This window comes from Anomaloglossus baeobatrachus, chromosome 6, assembly GCF_048569485.1.
Source record: "Anomaloglossus baeobatrachus isolate aAnoBae1 chromosome 6, aAnoBae1.hap1, whole genome shotgun sequence".
Lineage (NCBI taxonomy): Eukaryota > Metazoa > Chordata > Amphibia > Anura > Aromobatidae > Anomaloglossus > Anomaloglossus baeobatrachus.
In genome coordinates, this window is record NC_134358.1 from 163241964 (window position 1) to 163257486 (window position 15523).

A 15523-nucleotide genomic window follows, 5' to 3' on the forward strand; every position below is an offset into this window, starting at 1 on the left:
AGTAATGACATATGACTTGGTTATGCCATCACTTTATGATTGTAAAATTCTGACTTGGGTCACATGCTTTTAAGAGCTCCATTTCATTTATTTATTCCCCCCCACCTCCCTGCCTGGTGACCTTCCCAGTGGCCCACTATATAGTACTCCCAGTACCCGCACAGCCAGATGGCGAGGAGCACAACACTGCATGGAAGCCGTAAATGGGGGGACAGCCCAAAGTAAGCACAACAACTCTTAAAGCCGCTTTACACGCTACGATATATCTAACGATATGCCGTTGGGGTCACGTCGTTAGTGACGCACATCCGGCATAGTTTGACATAGCGTAGCGTATGACAGCTATGAACGAGCAAAAATACTCACCTTATCGTTGCTCGTTGACACGTCGCTCATTTTCTAAAAATCAAACGTCCTTCTGTGCTCCGGTTGTTCATCGTTCCCGAGGCAGCACACATCGCTCCGTGTGACACCCCGGGAACGATGAACTGCAGCTTACCTGCGGCCGCCGGCAATGCAGAAGGAAGGAGGTGGGCGGGATGTTTACGTCCCGCTCATCTCCGCCCCTCCACTTCTATTGGGCGGCCGCTGTGTGACATCGCTGTGACACCGAACGTCCCTCCCCCTTCAGGAAGTGGATGTTCGCCGCCCACAGCGAGGTCGTTTGGAAGATGAGTGTGTGTGACGGGGGTAAACGACTTTGTGCGACACAGGCAAGAAATTGCCCGTGCCGCACAAACGATGGGGGCGGTGCGATCGCATGACATATCAACATGTGTAAAGCAGGCTTTAGTCTATGACCTTTTGGGCTCACACAGATTCCTAAAGTGATGGTGTAAAAAAAAAAAAAAGTATCCCAACTTGTTTTCAGGTCTCTTCAGGGCAAAGCCATACATGAGAATCTTTCAGAATAAACTGTTTTCTACATTTTCTTGTAAACATGCATGTCTGTTGGCCATATGTGCCTATTCCCGCTGATCAGTGTTGTTCTTTGGTGACCCTGTGGTTCAGTTTTCTTTTATTTCACAACTTTCTACAGTAACCTCCTCCGTCCTCAGCATCTAGTGTTACTAGTCCTTGACCAGCAAACCGCTGAGATGTTGTGAATTATCCAGTAGCAGCTCTTTCTTCTTTTCGGTCTTCACAGAATGTATTGAGATAAAGTGTGCGTGTGCGTCTATATGTGTGTGTGTATATATATGTGTGTGTGTGTGTGTGTGTGTGTGTGTGTATATATATATATATATATATATATATATATATATGTATGTATGTATGTATGTATGTATGTATGTATGTATGTATGTGTGTGTGTGTGTGTGTGTGTAAATGTGTGTATGTAGTGTGTGTGTGTGTGTGTGTGTGTGTGTGTGTGTGTGTATATATGTATTATTGTGTGTAAATGTGTGTATGTATGTATAATAAATATTTTAGTGTAGTAGACATTCCCAAGAAGCCGCCTTATATTTTTGCCAGGTCATCCATGTGTTGCTCACAAAGGTCTCCCTATCTGTGGTATAGTTAGAAACAGACAATTTCTTCATCGTTGCTATGGGAGACCCAGACCATGGGTGTATAGCTTCTGCCTCCGGAGGACACACAAAGTACCACACTAAAAGTGTAGCTCCTCCCTCCGAGCATATACACTCCCCGGATGACAAATCCAACCAGTTCAATGCTTTGTGTTCAGGAGGTCACACACACACATGCATCCTCTGATTTTTGATTTCAAAGATTTGGAAGAAAAGCGGGTCCAATCTGGACTCCCGGCATGTCCCTTCTCACCCCACTGTGTCGGCGGTGCTGTTAAGGTTGATTTCAGGGCTGGAGCCTTCACATGCCACGCTCCTTCACCATCCCTTGGGCTCTGGCTTGAAGTGGGAGCCATCACGGTTCTCTCTGCTTTGCAGGAGACCGGTCTCCATCCGCAGCCCTTTTCAGCACCCTGACGGACGGAGCGATCATCCCCCAGGGACCTGGCACCTGCGTCTCACAAGCTAAGTACTGAGACGTTATTACCACAGACAGTGGTCTTTCCAGGGGTCCCTTGTACTTTATATATTGGGGAGAGTGTGTTATATGACTGTGTTAACATTTCCGGCCGGTTCTCCAGTTTTCACTGGAGAACCGCGCCGATGGTGCCTGCACGCTGGCCGCATGTTTAAATCTAGGCCCCGGCTTCGCCTGAGGCCTAGTTTCGATTCTCTACCCCTGCATGTCAGTCAGTGCAGTGGGACAGTGTGGCTCCGCCCAGCGGCTATTCAGCACAGGGAAGGGACACTCCTCACTGAGGAAAGATTCCCTCCCCTGTATGCCTCATTTGCCCTCCGTCCTGCTCTGAGTAGGCCCCGCCCCCTCTCCTCGCTGCGGACGCCATTTTCTCAGCGTTCTCAATGTCTAGCAACACATTGTGACAAATGGGGGCCTGGGACAGAGCTCCCACTTCTAGGGGATCTGGAGGGCACAGAGATGCCCCTATGTTAAACGGTCTGGCAAGCCACAACCTCTGGTTGTGCAGCTGCTTATGTACTCTGTTTATATACTCTGCTGGGGGTCTTCTGGACAGAGCCCCCACTTCTGGGGGATCTGGAGGGCACAGAGATGTCCCTATGTTAAACGGTCTGGCAAGCCACAAACTCTGGTTGTGCTGCTGCTTATATACTCTGTTTATATACTCTGCTGGGGGTCTTTCTGGACAGAGCCCCCACTTCTGCAGCATGTCTCATATCAGAGCAGGGCTGCAAGGCTGTTTTTATTAGCACCGCATGTAGACTCGTACTGTCTGTACCGAGCACATAACCACATTGTGATGTCTGCTCTAACATAGTGGTGCCTCAGCCTGGAGGCTTATCCCCAGTGGTCCCTCCGGCTGCTCCGGCTCCGGTGGCTGAACCCCCGGCTTGGGTAGAATCCCTCTCTCCAGGGGACAGCTGTCCCGGACACTGCTGAGCATGCATCAGCCCCCTTCTCAGGGCGCTTCTGCTGCTACGGCTCGCTCAGCAAAGCTCACAGAGGATTCTTCATCTGGTCTCAGACCCCGTCCTCCTAAAATGGAGACGCAGGGTCCCCTTTCCCTCCTCGCCCCGCGGCTTTGGTTCACGAGCTGATTGATCTGTCCGAAGTGACGCAGATGCTAATGATTTGATTGCGTCCATTATATTTGTACTGGACCTCAATCCGCCTGTATCAGGGGAGCACCCCTCTTTGGCAGAAAAGCATCAGTATACCTTGCCTAAGAGAACAAGGAGTGTGTTCCTTATCCACTCCAGTTTTCAGGTCACTGTGACCAAGCCCAGAGCCTGTCCTGACAGACGCTTCCCAAAGCGTGGTTCTGATGACTGTTTCCCCCTTCCACCAGTGGTGGTCAAGGAGTGGGCTCATTCACCAAGGGTGGACCCTCCGGTGTTCTAGACTTCAGCCCGGACAATTGTATCAGTGGCTGACGACACCTCTCTAAGGATCCCACTGTCCGCCAGGTTGTCCTTCTGGCCAAATCTATATATGAGGCGGCAGGGGCCTTGTTCTCCCCATTTTTTGCAGCAGTGCGGGCTCTCAAAGCCATCTCTGCTTCTCGGGAGGAGATGCATTCCCTCACCAGGGTCTTTATGCCCGAAATGGTTGCCTTAACTTCCAGGCTTCAGTCTTTTCATCCTATAGCTGGAGACTGTCACCGCACTGCGGAGACCTTGGCTACTTCCCTCGCTATCCGCAGATTCCTGTGGCTTCGAGAGTGGAAGGCAGATGCTTCTTAAGAAGTTCCTTGCTGGACTCCCTTTTGCTGGGACCAGTCTATTCGGTGAACAACTGGATAAAATTATTAAGGAAGCTTTTGGCAGGAAGAGTACTTCCATGCCACAACCCAGGAAACCTTTCCAGGGCAGGAACCAGTCGAGGTTTCGTTCCTTTCGTTTCCTCTAACTGGTCGTCCTCTAAGCCCTCGGCCTCGTCCACTAACTCAGCCAAGGTCCGTAAACAACTGGCGCATGAAGCCGCGTCCTAAGTCGGCAGGAGCTGCTGCCACCAAGGCAGCCTCCTCTTGATTATCTGGCCGCGCCAGTAACGTCCTTGGTCGGTGGCAGGCTCTCCCTCTTGGGCGACGTGTGGTTTCAACACGTCTTCGATCAGTGGGTGTGGCTTACCATCTCCCACGGCTACAGAATAGAATTCTATCCAGCCGCCAAACAGATTTTTTCTGTCAACTCCCCCCTGCTCCAAGGCCGCCGCCTTCTCACAGGCCGTGGCATTCTTGCAGGCCAATGGAGTAATTGTACCAGTTCCCGACTGGGAACGGTTCTGAGATTTCTACTCAAATCTCTTCCTAGTCCCCGAAAAGGACGGTGTTTTCCGACCTGGATCTCAAGCTTCTCAACAAGCATGTTCAGATGCGGCAATTTTGCATGGAATCTCTGCGATCAGTCAATGACCCAAGGAGATTTCTTAGCATCCATCGACATCAGAGATGTCTATCTGCATGTGCCATTCGCAGTTTCACACCAGCGTTGGCTACGTTTTGTAATCGGAGAGGAACAGTTCCAATTCGTGGCTCTCTCCTTTGGGTTAGCCACGGCCCCTCGTGCATTTACCAGTTGCGGTTCTGCTCCTCCAGGGGCTGGTAGTGATTCCTTACCTGGACGAACTTCTAGTCAGGGCTTCATCCAGTGCAGACTCTCAGCGGAGTGTCTCGCTCTCTCTCAGCGGAGTGTCTCGCTCACTCTCGCCACGCTTGCAAGTCCACTCTGCCCCCGACCCAGGAACTTACGTACCTAGGGATGCAACGAGACTCTGCTGGCACTTGTGAAGCTGCCCTTAGTCAAACAGCAGTCCCTTCATCTGGCGGTTCGCTCTCTGCTGAGGCTCCGCCATCATTCCATCAGGCACCTCATGCAGGTGCTGGGTCAGATGGTGGCGTCAATGGAAGCGGTTCCCCTTGCCAGTTCCATCTGCGTCCCCTGCAGCTGGACTTTTTTCCGCTGTTGGGACAAGGGACCTCTTCCTTGCACAGGCGGGTGGCTCTGTCGCCACAGGCCAGGAGCTCTCTTTAAATGGTGGCTTCGGCCCCTCGCTCCTTTCTGGCCCGTCCTGGGTGACTCTCACCATGAATGCCAGTCTATCCGGCTGGGGAGCAGTGTTTTCTCCACCATCGAGCTCAGGGCACTTGGACTCCGTCCGAATCAGCCCTCTTGATCAATGTGCTGGAAATCAGGGCTGTACTCCTAGGACTCGCAGCCGCCTAGCAATGTTGGAAGTTGAACGTATCCTTCAGTGGACGGAGGACCCAAAGTCCACCATATCCGCAGTCCACATCCCAGGCGTAGAAAACTGGGAGGCAGTTTATCTCAGCCGTCAAACCGTGGACAGCGGCGAGTGGGCCCTGCATCCGGCAGTGTTCCGGTCAATTTAGCAGGCGGGGCACTCCGGAAGTGGATCTAATGGCATCCCGGCACAACAACAAGGTCCCGGTTTACGTGGCTCGCTCCCACGATCCTCAGGCCTTGGCAGCGGACGCGCTGGTTCCAGATTGGTCCCAGTTCCGTCTGGCCTATGTGTTTCCCCTTCTAGCTCTCTTGCCCAGAGTCCTGCGCAAGATCAGAATGGAGGGCCGTCGGGTCGTACTCATCGCCCCAGACTGGCCCAGGCGAGCTTGGTTCCCAGACCTGCTCCGTCTGTCCGTAGAGGTGCTGTGGCATCTCCCGGACCGGCCAGACCTTCTCTCAGAGGGTCCGTTTTCCGCCAGAATTCTGCGGCTCTCAGATTGACGGCGTGGCTCTTGAGCCCTGAATCCTTACGGTTTCAGGCTTCCTTCCGAGGTCATCTTCACTATGACTCAGGCTCGGAAGTCTTCCTCGGCCAGGATTTACCACAGGACTTGGAGAATTTTCCTGTCCTGGTGTCGTTCTTCCGGCCATGCTCCTTGGCCGTTTTTCCTTGCCGACCACCCTGTCCTTTCTACAGTCCGGCCTGCAGCTAGGACTGTCCCTCCTTCCCTCACGGGACAGGTTTCGGCTCTGTCAGCGTTGTTCCAGCGGCGTATCGCCCGGCTGGCCCAGGTGCGCACCTTCATGCAGGGCGCACCTCACATCATTCCGCCTTACCGGCGGTCTCTGGATCCCTGAGACCTTAATCTGGTCCTCATGGCCTTACAGAAACCCCCCTTTGAGCCTCTTAGGGAGGTTTTGTTGTTTCGTCTTTCACAGAAAGTGGTCTTTCTGGTGGCCATAATTTCTCTCAGGAGAGTCTCTGATTTGACTGTGCTCTCTTCGGAGTCACCCTTTTTGTTTTTTTTCACCAAGACAGGGTGGTTCTCCGTCCGACTCCGGGCCTTCTCCCTCAGGTGGTGTCTCCTTTCCACCTTAACCAGGACATTTCATTGTCTTCCCTTTGTTCGGCCCCTGTGCATTGCTTTGAGAAAGCGTTGCATGCTTTAGATTTGGTGCGGATGCTCCGGATCTATGTGTCACGCACCGCTGTTTTTTAGGCGGTGCACCCCTTTTTTTGTGCTGACCACAGGTCAGCGCAAGGGTTTCTCGGCTTCTAAACCGACCCTAGCTCGTTGGATTAGGTCGGCCATATCCGATGCCTACCAATGTTCTCAGGTGCCTCCCCCGCCGGGGATTAAGGCGCACTCGACCAGAGCTGTCGGTGCCTCTTGCGCTACGGCTCAGCAGGTCTGTCAGGCTGCCTCTTGGTCTAGTCTGCACACCCTTTCGAAGCACTACCAAGTGCATGCTCATGCTTCGGCAGATGCGAGCTTGGGCAGACGCATCCTTCGGACGGCTGTCGCCCATTTGTGAAGTTAGGTTTCGCCTACTTCTCAGTTTTCTGTTATTTCCCACCCATGGACTGCTTTGAGACGTCCCATGGTCTGGGTCTCCCATAGGAACGATGAAGAAAAAGAGAATTGTGTTTACTTACCGTAAATTCTTTTTCTTATAGTTCCGACATGGGAGACCCAGCACCCTCCCTGTTGCCTGTTGGCAGCTTTCTTGTTCCGTGTGTTTTCACCGGCTGTTGTTGTAGACAGAGGTTCCGGTTATTCCGGGTTCTTACTCTATCTCTACTTATGGGTGGATGTCCTCCTTCAGCTTCGGCACTAAACTGGTTGGATTTGTCATCCGGGGAGTGTATATGCTCGGAGGGAGGAGCTACACTTTTAGTGTAGTACTTTGTGTGTCCTCCGGAGGCAGAAGCTATACACCCATGGTCTGGGTCTCCCATGTCGGAACTATAAGAAAAAGAATTTACGGTAAGTAAACAAAATTCTCTTTTTTTTGTGTGGCTAATTACATGTGCTGTAAAATAAATAAAAGTTTTTCTGACTAACCTGTTACTTTGTCCACAGAGAAATAGATTAGACATCCTCTGCTGTGTCCCGGGATGTAAGGGAAGCCGTGGGTCTGGAAAATCAAAGAGCTGGCTTTTCCTGTTCTTCAAAAAGATTTATTCCCCATTACTTTTGAAAGACTGGATAAGGCCCATAGTGGTATGTACATGTGCATGACATTATTTCAAAAAAATGTTTCATATACCAGGCAAGTTGCCAATGGTGTAATACTGGGTATCCAGGTAGACTTGCCAATCAGAGGTCTGAGAGATGAAGGTTGCAACATGTGGACGTTGATCATCTCGTATGTTCTGCGAGTGTGACAGCGGCAATGAGCGTCTGTTATGAAAGCAGATAACGTCCTTTATAATAGGAAAAAAAAATTCCATTTACATCAATACATGCAGGACTTTCCATTGTGATTGCGGCAGATCCTCATCTCAGTTTTTAGGCCTCAGTTCTCTTTTTTTTCCGTCTTTTGTTGTTTGTTGCGGTTTTTGCACAAAATTAAACCCCTGAACGTGGTTCATTAATATATTAAGTAAAGTTATATATGGTCTTTATTTTTCTTTTAGCTCAGTCGCATATTTTATAAAATGGCGCAAAAAAGGATTTGTTTTGTATGTGCTGCAGAGTTCTCGGCCAAATAGCAAATACAGCTTCAGTTTTAGACGTTTATGCTTAATGCATAGGACGTTGTACACAGTCCAAGTATTAAGAATGATGTTTCTTAAAGGGATTTTCTACTAATTTTACTTAGCAGTAGGGCTCTGGCATGTAAGTGTGGGTGTTTTTTGTTAGGACTACCATGCAGTACAACTAGGTAAATGTAGAGGACAACCCTTAGTTTGCAGTATGATCCATGTTTCAGGCAGAATGAGCTCTGCATGTATCCAGGGTGCTGAGGCTTTCAGTGACTTTCTATTTTACAGGATTTATAGATATATTATATTAAAAAAAAAATTCCTTTTCTGCCCTTCCCGAGTCGGTACTTGCTATCTTCTACTGAAAGAAGGGTGTGGGAGCAGAGCTGTCAGAACTAAGCAAAAAGCGCTGATGGATTTGTAAGATTTTTTTTTTTTTTTTTTTGCTGATCACTCAGCTAGATATAAAGAACTAGAATGCTCTTCAGCAGCAAATTGGTAGAACTTTTTATTTATTTTTTTAAATGAAATCTTTAGAAAGTTGCTTAGAGTTGTCTAAAACCTAATAGCCAACCTAATTTTTAATGTCTTATCTAATTTTAAAACTAAGCGATTCTGAAAATTGCGTGAAAAATAATCCATTCCCTCTACACCATACTTTCTATTTTTACACTTTTGACAACCTTGCATTTAAATTTCCCTCTTTTGACTCTAAAGGTATGTGCCCACAATCAAGACTCCCTGCATTCTGGATGCAGCGGGTCCTGACCTGCGGGGCCACGAGTCTCCTCCTCAGGAGACCGCAGCTCCTCGTGCCCATGATCAGGGTTCAGCCCGCTGCGGTCTCTCGCTTGTGTTCTCCCTACAGAGGACGCATGCGAATCCGCAGCAAACAATTGACATGCTGCTGTCTGGGAAGACGAACCGCAGGTCAATGTTTGCTGCGGAAAAAACAAGCACAGTGGACATGGGATTTCAAGAAATCCCATCCACTATGCTTCTATTGTACAATGCAGTGTTTTGGACGAAACTGAAGCAGGCTGCGTCTAAAACGCTGCAAACACTGATCATGGGCACATACCCTAAAGCGAATTGATGAGCTAGCAAGTGAGCATGCGGCCAGTACACATTGAAAAAGCGCATGCATGCTCCGTACAACAGACACCAGCCCAGCCCTTGAAATGGCCATCACTGACGTCCTCTTTCAGTGCAGGAAAAGTGGCTGTGAGGAGCAACTGAGGTGCCAACCCCTGGATGACTTCTGTAGCGGGGCGGGGTAAGACTCTGGCACATGGCTGACGTTCTCCTAGAGGTTATATGGTGCACACTGGGATACTCAAAACCTCATCAGAAGTGTAGAAAACAGAGTAGGTGTAGAGAGGGAATGGAAGGAAAAATTTATTTCATGTATATTACCAAAGTGCTTAATTTTTCAAACTAGTTGTCTATATATGAGGGTTGGCTACTGGGTTTTGGACAGCCGCTTTTCAACTTTACATTTAGTAAGCAAATAAGCAATAAAAAAGGTGTATATGGCCTTTAGAGATGTGTTTTAATGACTATTGCTAGTAACGTTTGCTGAATTGTCTGCTTGGTAATCTGTTTTGCAGGTATCGGTTTTTGTAGGATTGCTTTCCTGCAGTATTGCGGTGGTTAATAAAGTAGACATTGGTTTGGACCAGTCGTTATCTATGCCGGATGTAAGTTGACTTTGATATCTTCTTTTAGTCTATATGTTCTTGTGTCACATCATGTTTGATTTCACTGTTTTTCTTGTAGGATTCCTATGTGCTGAAGTATTTTGACTCCTTGAATAAATACATGCACAGTGGTCCACCGGTGTATTTTGTGGTGAAGGAGGGGCACGATTACAAATCAAAGGAGGGACAATCTATGGTGTGCGGAGGAGCCGGCTGCAATAACAATTCACTAGTGGAACAGATTTATAATGCAGCACAAATGGACGAATAGTAAGTAATTCTAGAAGTGTAGGCTGATGATTTATATCCTTCTTAGTGCAACATAATAAAACTTTTATTTATTTTCATAAATTTGTTCACATTTTCCATATCATTTTAGCACTAAAATTGGCTATGCCCCTTCCTCCTGGCTTGATGATTTCTTTGATTGGGTGAAGCCTCAGTCTACTTGCTGCAGAGTCTATAACAACACCGAAAAGTTCTGCAATGCATCAGGTAACGTCATCTAATTGTATAGAGTATTCTAGTAACACACTAACTAGTATTATATTATCATGGTTAACAATCTAGCAACATAAAAGAAACTATGTAAAAAAAAATAAAAAATTGATATGAAAAAAAAGACAAAAGTTAAATATAGATGAATGAGGTTATAAATAAGGACAAAACTAGTTATACCACAGGAGACAAGTGTAAGATGTAAATAACCCAAAGTGTAAGAACCATTATATATCTGCCAGCGCATACTATCATACGATTAATTGATTTAAAGAGGTTGTCTCATATTTTTAAATGGGTATAACTGCTAGTTTACACATAGTGGGCGATCACCATTCTATCAGGGGTGGGGCCGGTCTCCTAGGCAAGGAGCTCTTCACTTGTCTTTGAAGGCAAGCTCTGCTTTGAATCTGGCCATGTTGCCTGACCGGCCAGCCTCCGTGTCAGTGTGTTGCCTCTGCTGCAGCGTTAGGGAGCAGGCAGTTTAGGCCAGCTGCACTACCATGCCACCAGCCTGAACTGTCAATTTTCAGGAGTCCATATAGTTAATGCATTCAATGAACAGGATGGTTTAGATTATGTCATTGGCTTAATAAATAAATACTTTTGAAAAGGGTTGGGATTTTTTTTTCCCTTTTATCTTATTGCTATATAGCACATGGTTCTGATGATCAGAGTAAGATGAGTAGACAGGTGGTAGGAGTAGTTTTTGCCTTTTGGATGCAATTTTATGTTCAATCTATTATTAATAATAATAATAATAATAATAATAATAATAATATATTATTATTATTATTTCTGCAGAACAGTAGCAAATCAGGATTAAATATAACAAAGGGCGGTCCAACAGACATAATCAATGAATAGGATGATAATCTGTGTGTTCATTGGACTCTTATATTAACAAATAGAACTGATCTTATTTCGACAATCGGGACCCCTCAGTGGGCCAAAACAAAAATTTGTTGGAGTAGATCCGTCTGTAGGGAGAAAAAAACAATACTAAGCATTTGGCTAGTGGACATCTCACATAATGAATACATGCCTTCCAGAGAAGGCAGAAAACATTCAGGAAGAAAGAAGGTGAATGTAAAAAAGAATATAAAGAGATGAGAGAAGAGACCAAAGGAAGGGAAGAAAAGAAAAAGGGGGAGAAGAGCGCAGGTCAATTAGAGCAAATTTGCCAGGGGAGGAGCGGGATTGTTGGTTCCCCCCCAGTCGCTGGTACAACTCAAAGAATTTGCGCATGCGGTCCTCAGCGCCAACCCAGAGCCTACTGAAAGATCTTGTGAAAGTCGGGGGAATCATGGAAAAGGATCCACTCACTCCAAGTCCTACAAAACTTATCGCTACCCCCAGTAAAGTCGGCAGAGAGTTCCTCCATTCTATAAATGTCCACCATTTCAGAATACCACTCATTAATAGATGGGGACGTGGTTGGTTTCCAGTGTTTTGGGATCACAGAGCGTGCGGCTTGAACGCCATTTTCACTTCTGTGACAAGGTCCCTACAGCTATTGTCAACCGTAATGACCAGACTGTAAGGCCCAGTAAACATAATCCAGAAGTCGTTATGTTTAGAAAGTAAAAGATTCTTTGTTTCTTACCGATTGCACAGATACGTTTGATAGTTTCTCACACATGAGCCTGAATTAGCTATTGTAACCTCTGTGGCACAACCCGCAAGAAGTTCCTTTTTATTTTGAATCACACACAACCTAAAAAGTCTGTCTTGTCTGTCGTACAGATTCATTCATTTCTCTGTTTCTTGTAATCCATCATTGGGAAGTACATTTTTTTTATGAACATTTACCTTCATATGAACATCTACTTTTTTTTTTTTTTTTCCTCAAAATTTAGAAAAATCCCTTTCCCTTGATAACTGTTTTTTCTTGCAATGTGTCACATTTAAGAACCGAGGTGGTGACTAATGCCGCCCTGTAAAGACTATAGCAAATTGGGCACACTAAATTGGAGGAGAGGGGGTGATTCATCCTTAAGTCGCAACTTTTGCAATATAGGGCTGAGAAAATTTGGCCACATTTTGCTCATTTCAGAGTCAAACTGACGTAACAAAGTCGGGACGGGAAAGGTCACACACACAATCAGATTAATCAAAAATGCCGGTGCTTTGTACCCCAGAAATGCAACTTTAGTCACTATTTGGAGTAACATTTATGGTGAAACGCACAATTCTTAGAGGCGCCAAATTCATTGAGTTTCATGCTTCTCTTAATTAATTTGGTGTCTTCTATTTCATCAAGGATGGTATAGCGCGACTCCAGTCTTAAGGAATTGGCCCTGATTGCACCCTAAGGTGGGAATAGAGGGCTTCAGTGATCAGGCAGCCATCACCGGTAGATGGCTCAAAGTAAATTTCATACCCTTATGCAACGTATATATAATCTGTTTTTTAAAAATGGAGATGCCTGTTCTCTCATCATTACTCAGTGATCCTTGTCCATTCCTTCTAGTTGAGAATCCATTATGCGTTCGGTGTCGCAGTATGACTCCAGAAGGCAAACGGAGACCAGAGGAAGAGGAGTTTATGAAATTTCTGCCTATGTTTCTTTCTGACAACCCCAATCCGAAGTGTGGTAAAGGGTAAGTTTATGGCTTACAATAGTATCACAACACCGCAGTAAAGCCTGCATATATATCGTTATATGACAAACTAATGCATTATTGACAATGATTGATTCTTAGTATGGAAGAGGCGCCCTGATGGCCACTTCACTTCCGGAATTCAAAAATGCTCTGTGGCTCTAACACATAAGAGCAAAGTTGACTGAAACGTCTGATTTTCACAAGAAACAGTCTGCACTCATCAGATGAAGTCAAGGGAAGGAAGGATTGGACATGTTGAATTTCCAAACGTGCTCCTTTAATTCTCAGGGGAGATAAGCCTCCCCTAGAGGTGTCTGGTAACAGCTTACTCCACTTTCCCCATTGCAAATACTTGCACGGGCAGCCAAAACAGTTGGTTTAAATAAATAGCTGGTAACAATGTATGTGCACATATTATTTCACATACAGTGGAACCTTGCTTAAGGAGAACAATCCGTTCGGGGACTGTGCTTATTAACCAAGTTACTCGTTCAGCAAAGCAATATTTCCCATAGGAAATCATTACAATGCAGACAATTTGTTCCACAACTTGTTAAATGTCCCATCCTGGTCCCCTATTCTATCATTCCACACGTGCACAAACACGTACAGACTCATACGCACGCACATATTAAATGCTCACCTTACCTTCTGTTGCATCGCTGGTCTCCTGGGACTTGCTGTTCTCTGGTACGCGGCCCGGCTGTTTATCGGGTTACCATAACGACGAGGGAGGAACTTCCGCGGGCAGAGCACTGACGTCAAAGGCAGAGCCACTTGCCTCTGATTGGCCAGCGCACTGCCTTTTGAGTAGTGGTGACAGGAAGTTCCTGCTTCGTCGCTATGGATGCCGATGCACAGCCTGGAGTGGAGCGGCGAACTACAGGACCCAGGAGGCCGGCGATGAAACGGAAGGTACACCTATTATATGCTCACCTTACCTTCCTTTCCGCCGCCGGCCTCATGGTACTTGTAGTTCGCCGCGAGGACGTCGCGATGTACCCAGGAACTACAAGAACCATGAGGCCGGCGGGGGAACGGAAGGTAAGGTGAGCATAATACTGTGTGTGTGTGTGTGTGTGTGTGTGTGTGTGTGTGTGTTTGTGTGTGTGTGTGTACATGTGTGTGTCTGTGTGGACTGCAAGTGCGGGTCAGAGCGCGGTGGATGTACGGAGCCAGAAGTGTGTGCGGGGAGTATTTTGCTCGTCCAGCAAAGCTTTCTCGTAAACCGGGTTACAAATTTACAGAAAGCTTTGCTTGTTAAGCGAAATTCTCGTTAAGTGGGTTATTTGTTAAGCGAGGTACCACTGTATTCACAATTTGCCAAAGGGAAATTCAACATGTCAGTCTTGGATTGCTGCTGTGAATGTGACCTCAGTGTACACAAAATCCTGGTCATTTAGTAATGGCAGAATCCCCTGCGTTGTCATTATTACATGCTGATTTTTTAAATGAAATAGCCATAACGTGCATCAGATTGTAATGTATTGGCAGATATGATGAGGATTTAGGCACCTGAGCCTGTGGGCAGAGCTGATCTGCTTCACTTTAGTGCTCGCCGTAGCCTTTCAGATGGAGGTTCTGTTTATGGGACACAGTTTGGTAATTAGAAGGTGAGAGAAAACCTCTGCAAACCAGTAACTCATAAGGGGTGAAAACTTATTCCAAGGTGGAACCTAGGACTTGTCAATAAAATGCAAGAATTTATTAAGCCAGGGCTGTGTCCACAGCCGTCTCCATGTCACAACTGGGGGTTGGTGGTTTTAGGCCATTACATTCTGTACTGTTAAAAGGGTTTTTCCAACAGTTAATTTTAAAGTTCAGTTTAATTTAATAAATCTTGGAAGAATAATTTGTTTTGCCATTGGATGTGATAAAAAAAAAACCCTTCCTTTTGCTTTATATATGTGCCCCTATGTACTGTGTAATGGCTGTGTCTGACCGTACAGGAACCTGTACAAGAGTATAAAGATCTTAGAGCACGGGATCATAGTTGATTCTTTGTGTTTTTTTTTTTATTATAAATGTTTTACCTTATAGAATTATTTGCAATCTGGTGCTGTAATGACTCTACTCTCTGTTGCTTCCTACCCTGCCCAGGAGATGTGGTATGATCAGACCATGTCCCTGTATGGTCACACGGCCATTACACAGTACAGGGACAGATATACGGGAACTTTTTATTTTTTTAAACCCTCGATTGATATGATGATATTATTGATATTAGCACGTCATGAGCAGATGTCAGTTCCCGCACCATGATGTGCTATGTATGGCGTGGTTTTAAACACAATTAATTGTGGAAGTTGTTATTCCAAGATCTATTGAATAAAATCAACTTCGTGGGGAAACCCCTTTTAATTTCTTCATTGTCACACCATGTTTAGTATCTTATCACTGCCATTTCCATGTTTGTGTGTGCTGGGACCTGGTCATTATTTGTATATAAATGCACTTCTTTCTTTTTAGTGGACATGCAGCCTATGGCTCTGCGGTAAACCTGCTCTCCAATGACACAGACGTTGGGGCCACCTATTTTATGACGTACCACACTATACTACATAATTCTTCAGACTTCATTGATGCTTTACGAAAAGCACGAATAGTTGCCAAAAACATTACAGAAAGCATGGATGCCCCGAGCAAGAATTACAGTGTCTTTGCTTACAGGTAGTTTTCCGAATTACATGTGTTATCTGGATTGATTTCATTTATTTTTAGGAAAGATTAACCCCTTATTGGCAGGTCGGGGGC

The 15523-nt window shown here is 46.2% G+C and overlaps 1 protein-coding gene across 1 annotated transcript in view; it reads left to right on the forward strand.

The window, feature by feature from the left end:
- NPC1 (NPC intracellular cholesterol transporter 1) overlaps positions 1–15523 on the forward strand; it is an 84740-nt gene that overhangs the window by 55712 nt on the left and 13505 nt on the right. The window contains exons 15-20 of the mRNA XM_075316051.1: positions 7340–7480; positions 9576–9665; positions 9745–9935; positions 10045–10160; positions 12637–12766; positions 15239–15439. Of these exons, the coding sequence (XP_075172166.1) occupies positions 7340–7480; positions 9576–9665; positions 9745–9935; positions 10045–10160; positions 12637–12766; positions 15239–15439 (869 nt within the window). The remainder of the gene's footprint in view (positions 1–7339; positions 7481–9575; positions 9666–9744; positions 9936–10044; positions 10161–12636; positions 12767–15238; positions 15440–15523) is intronic.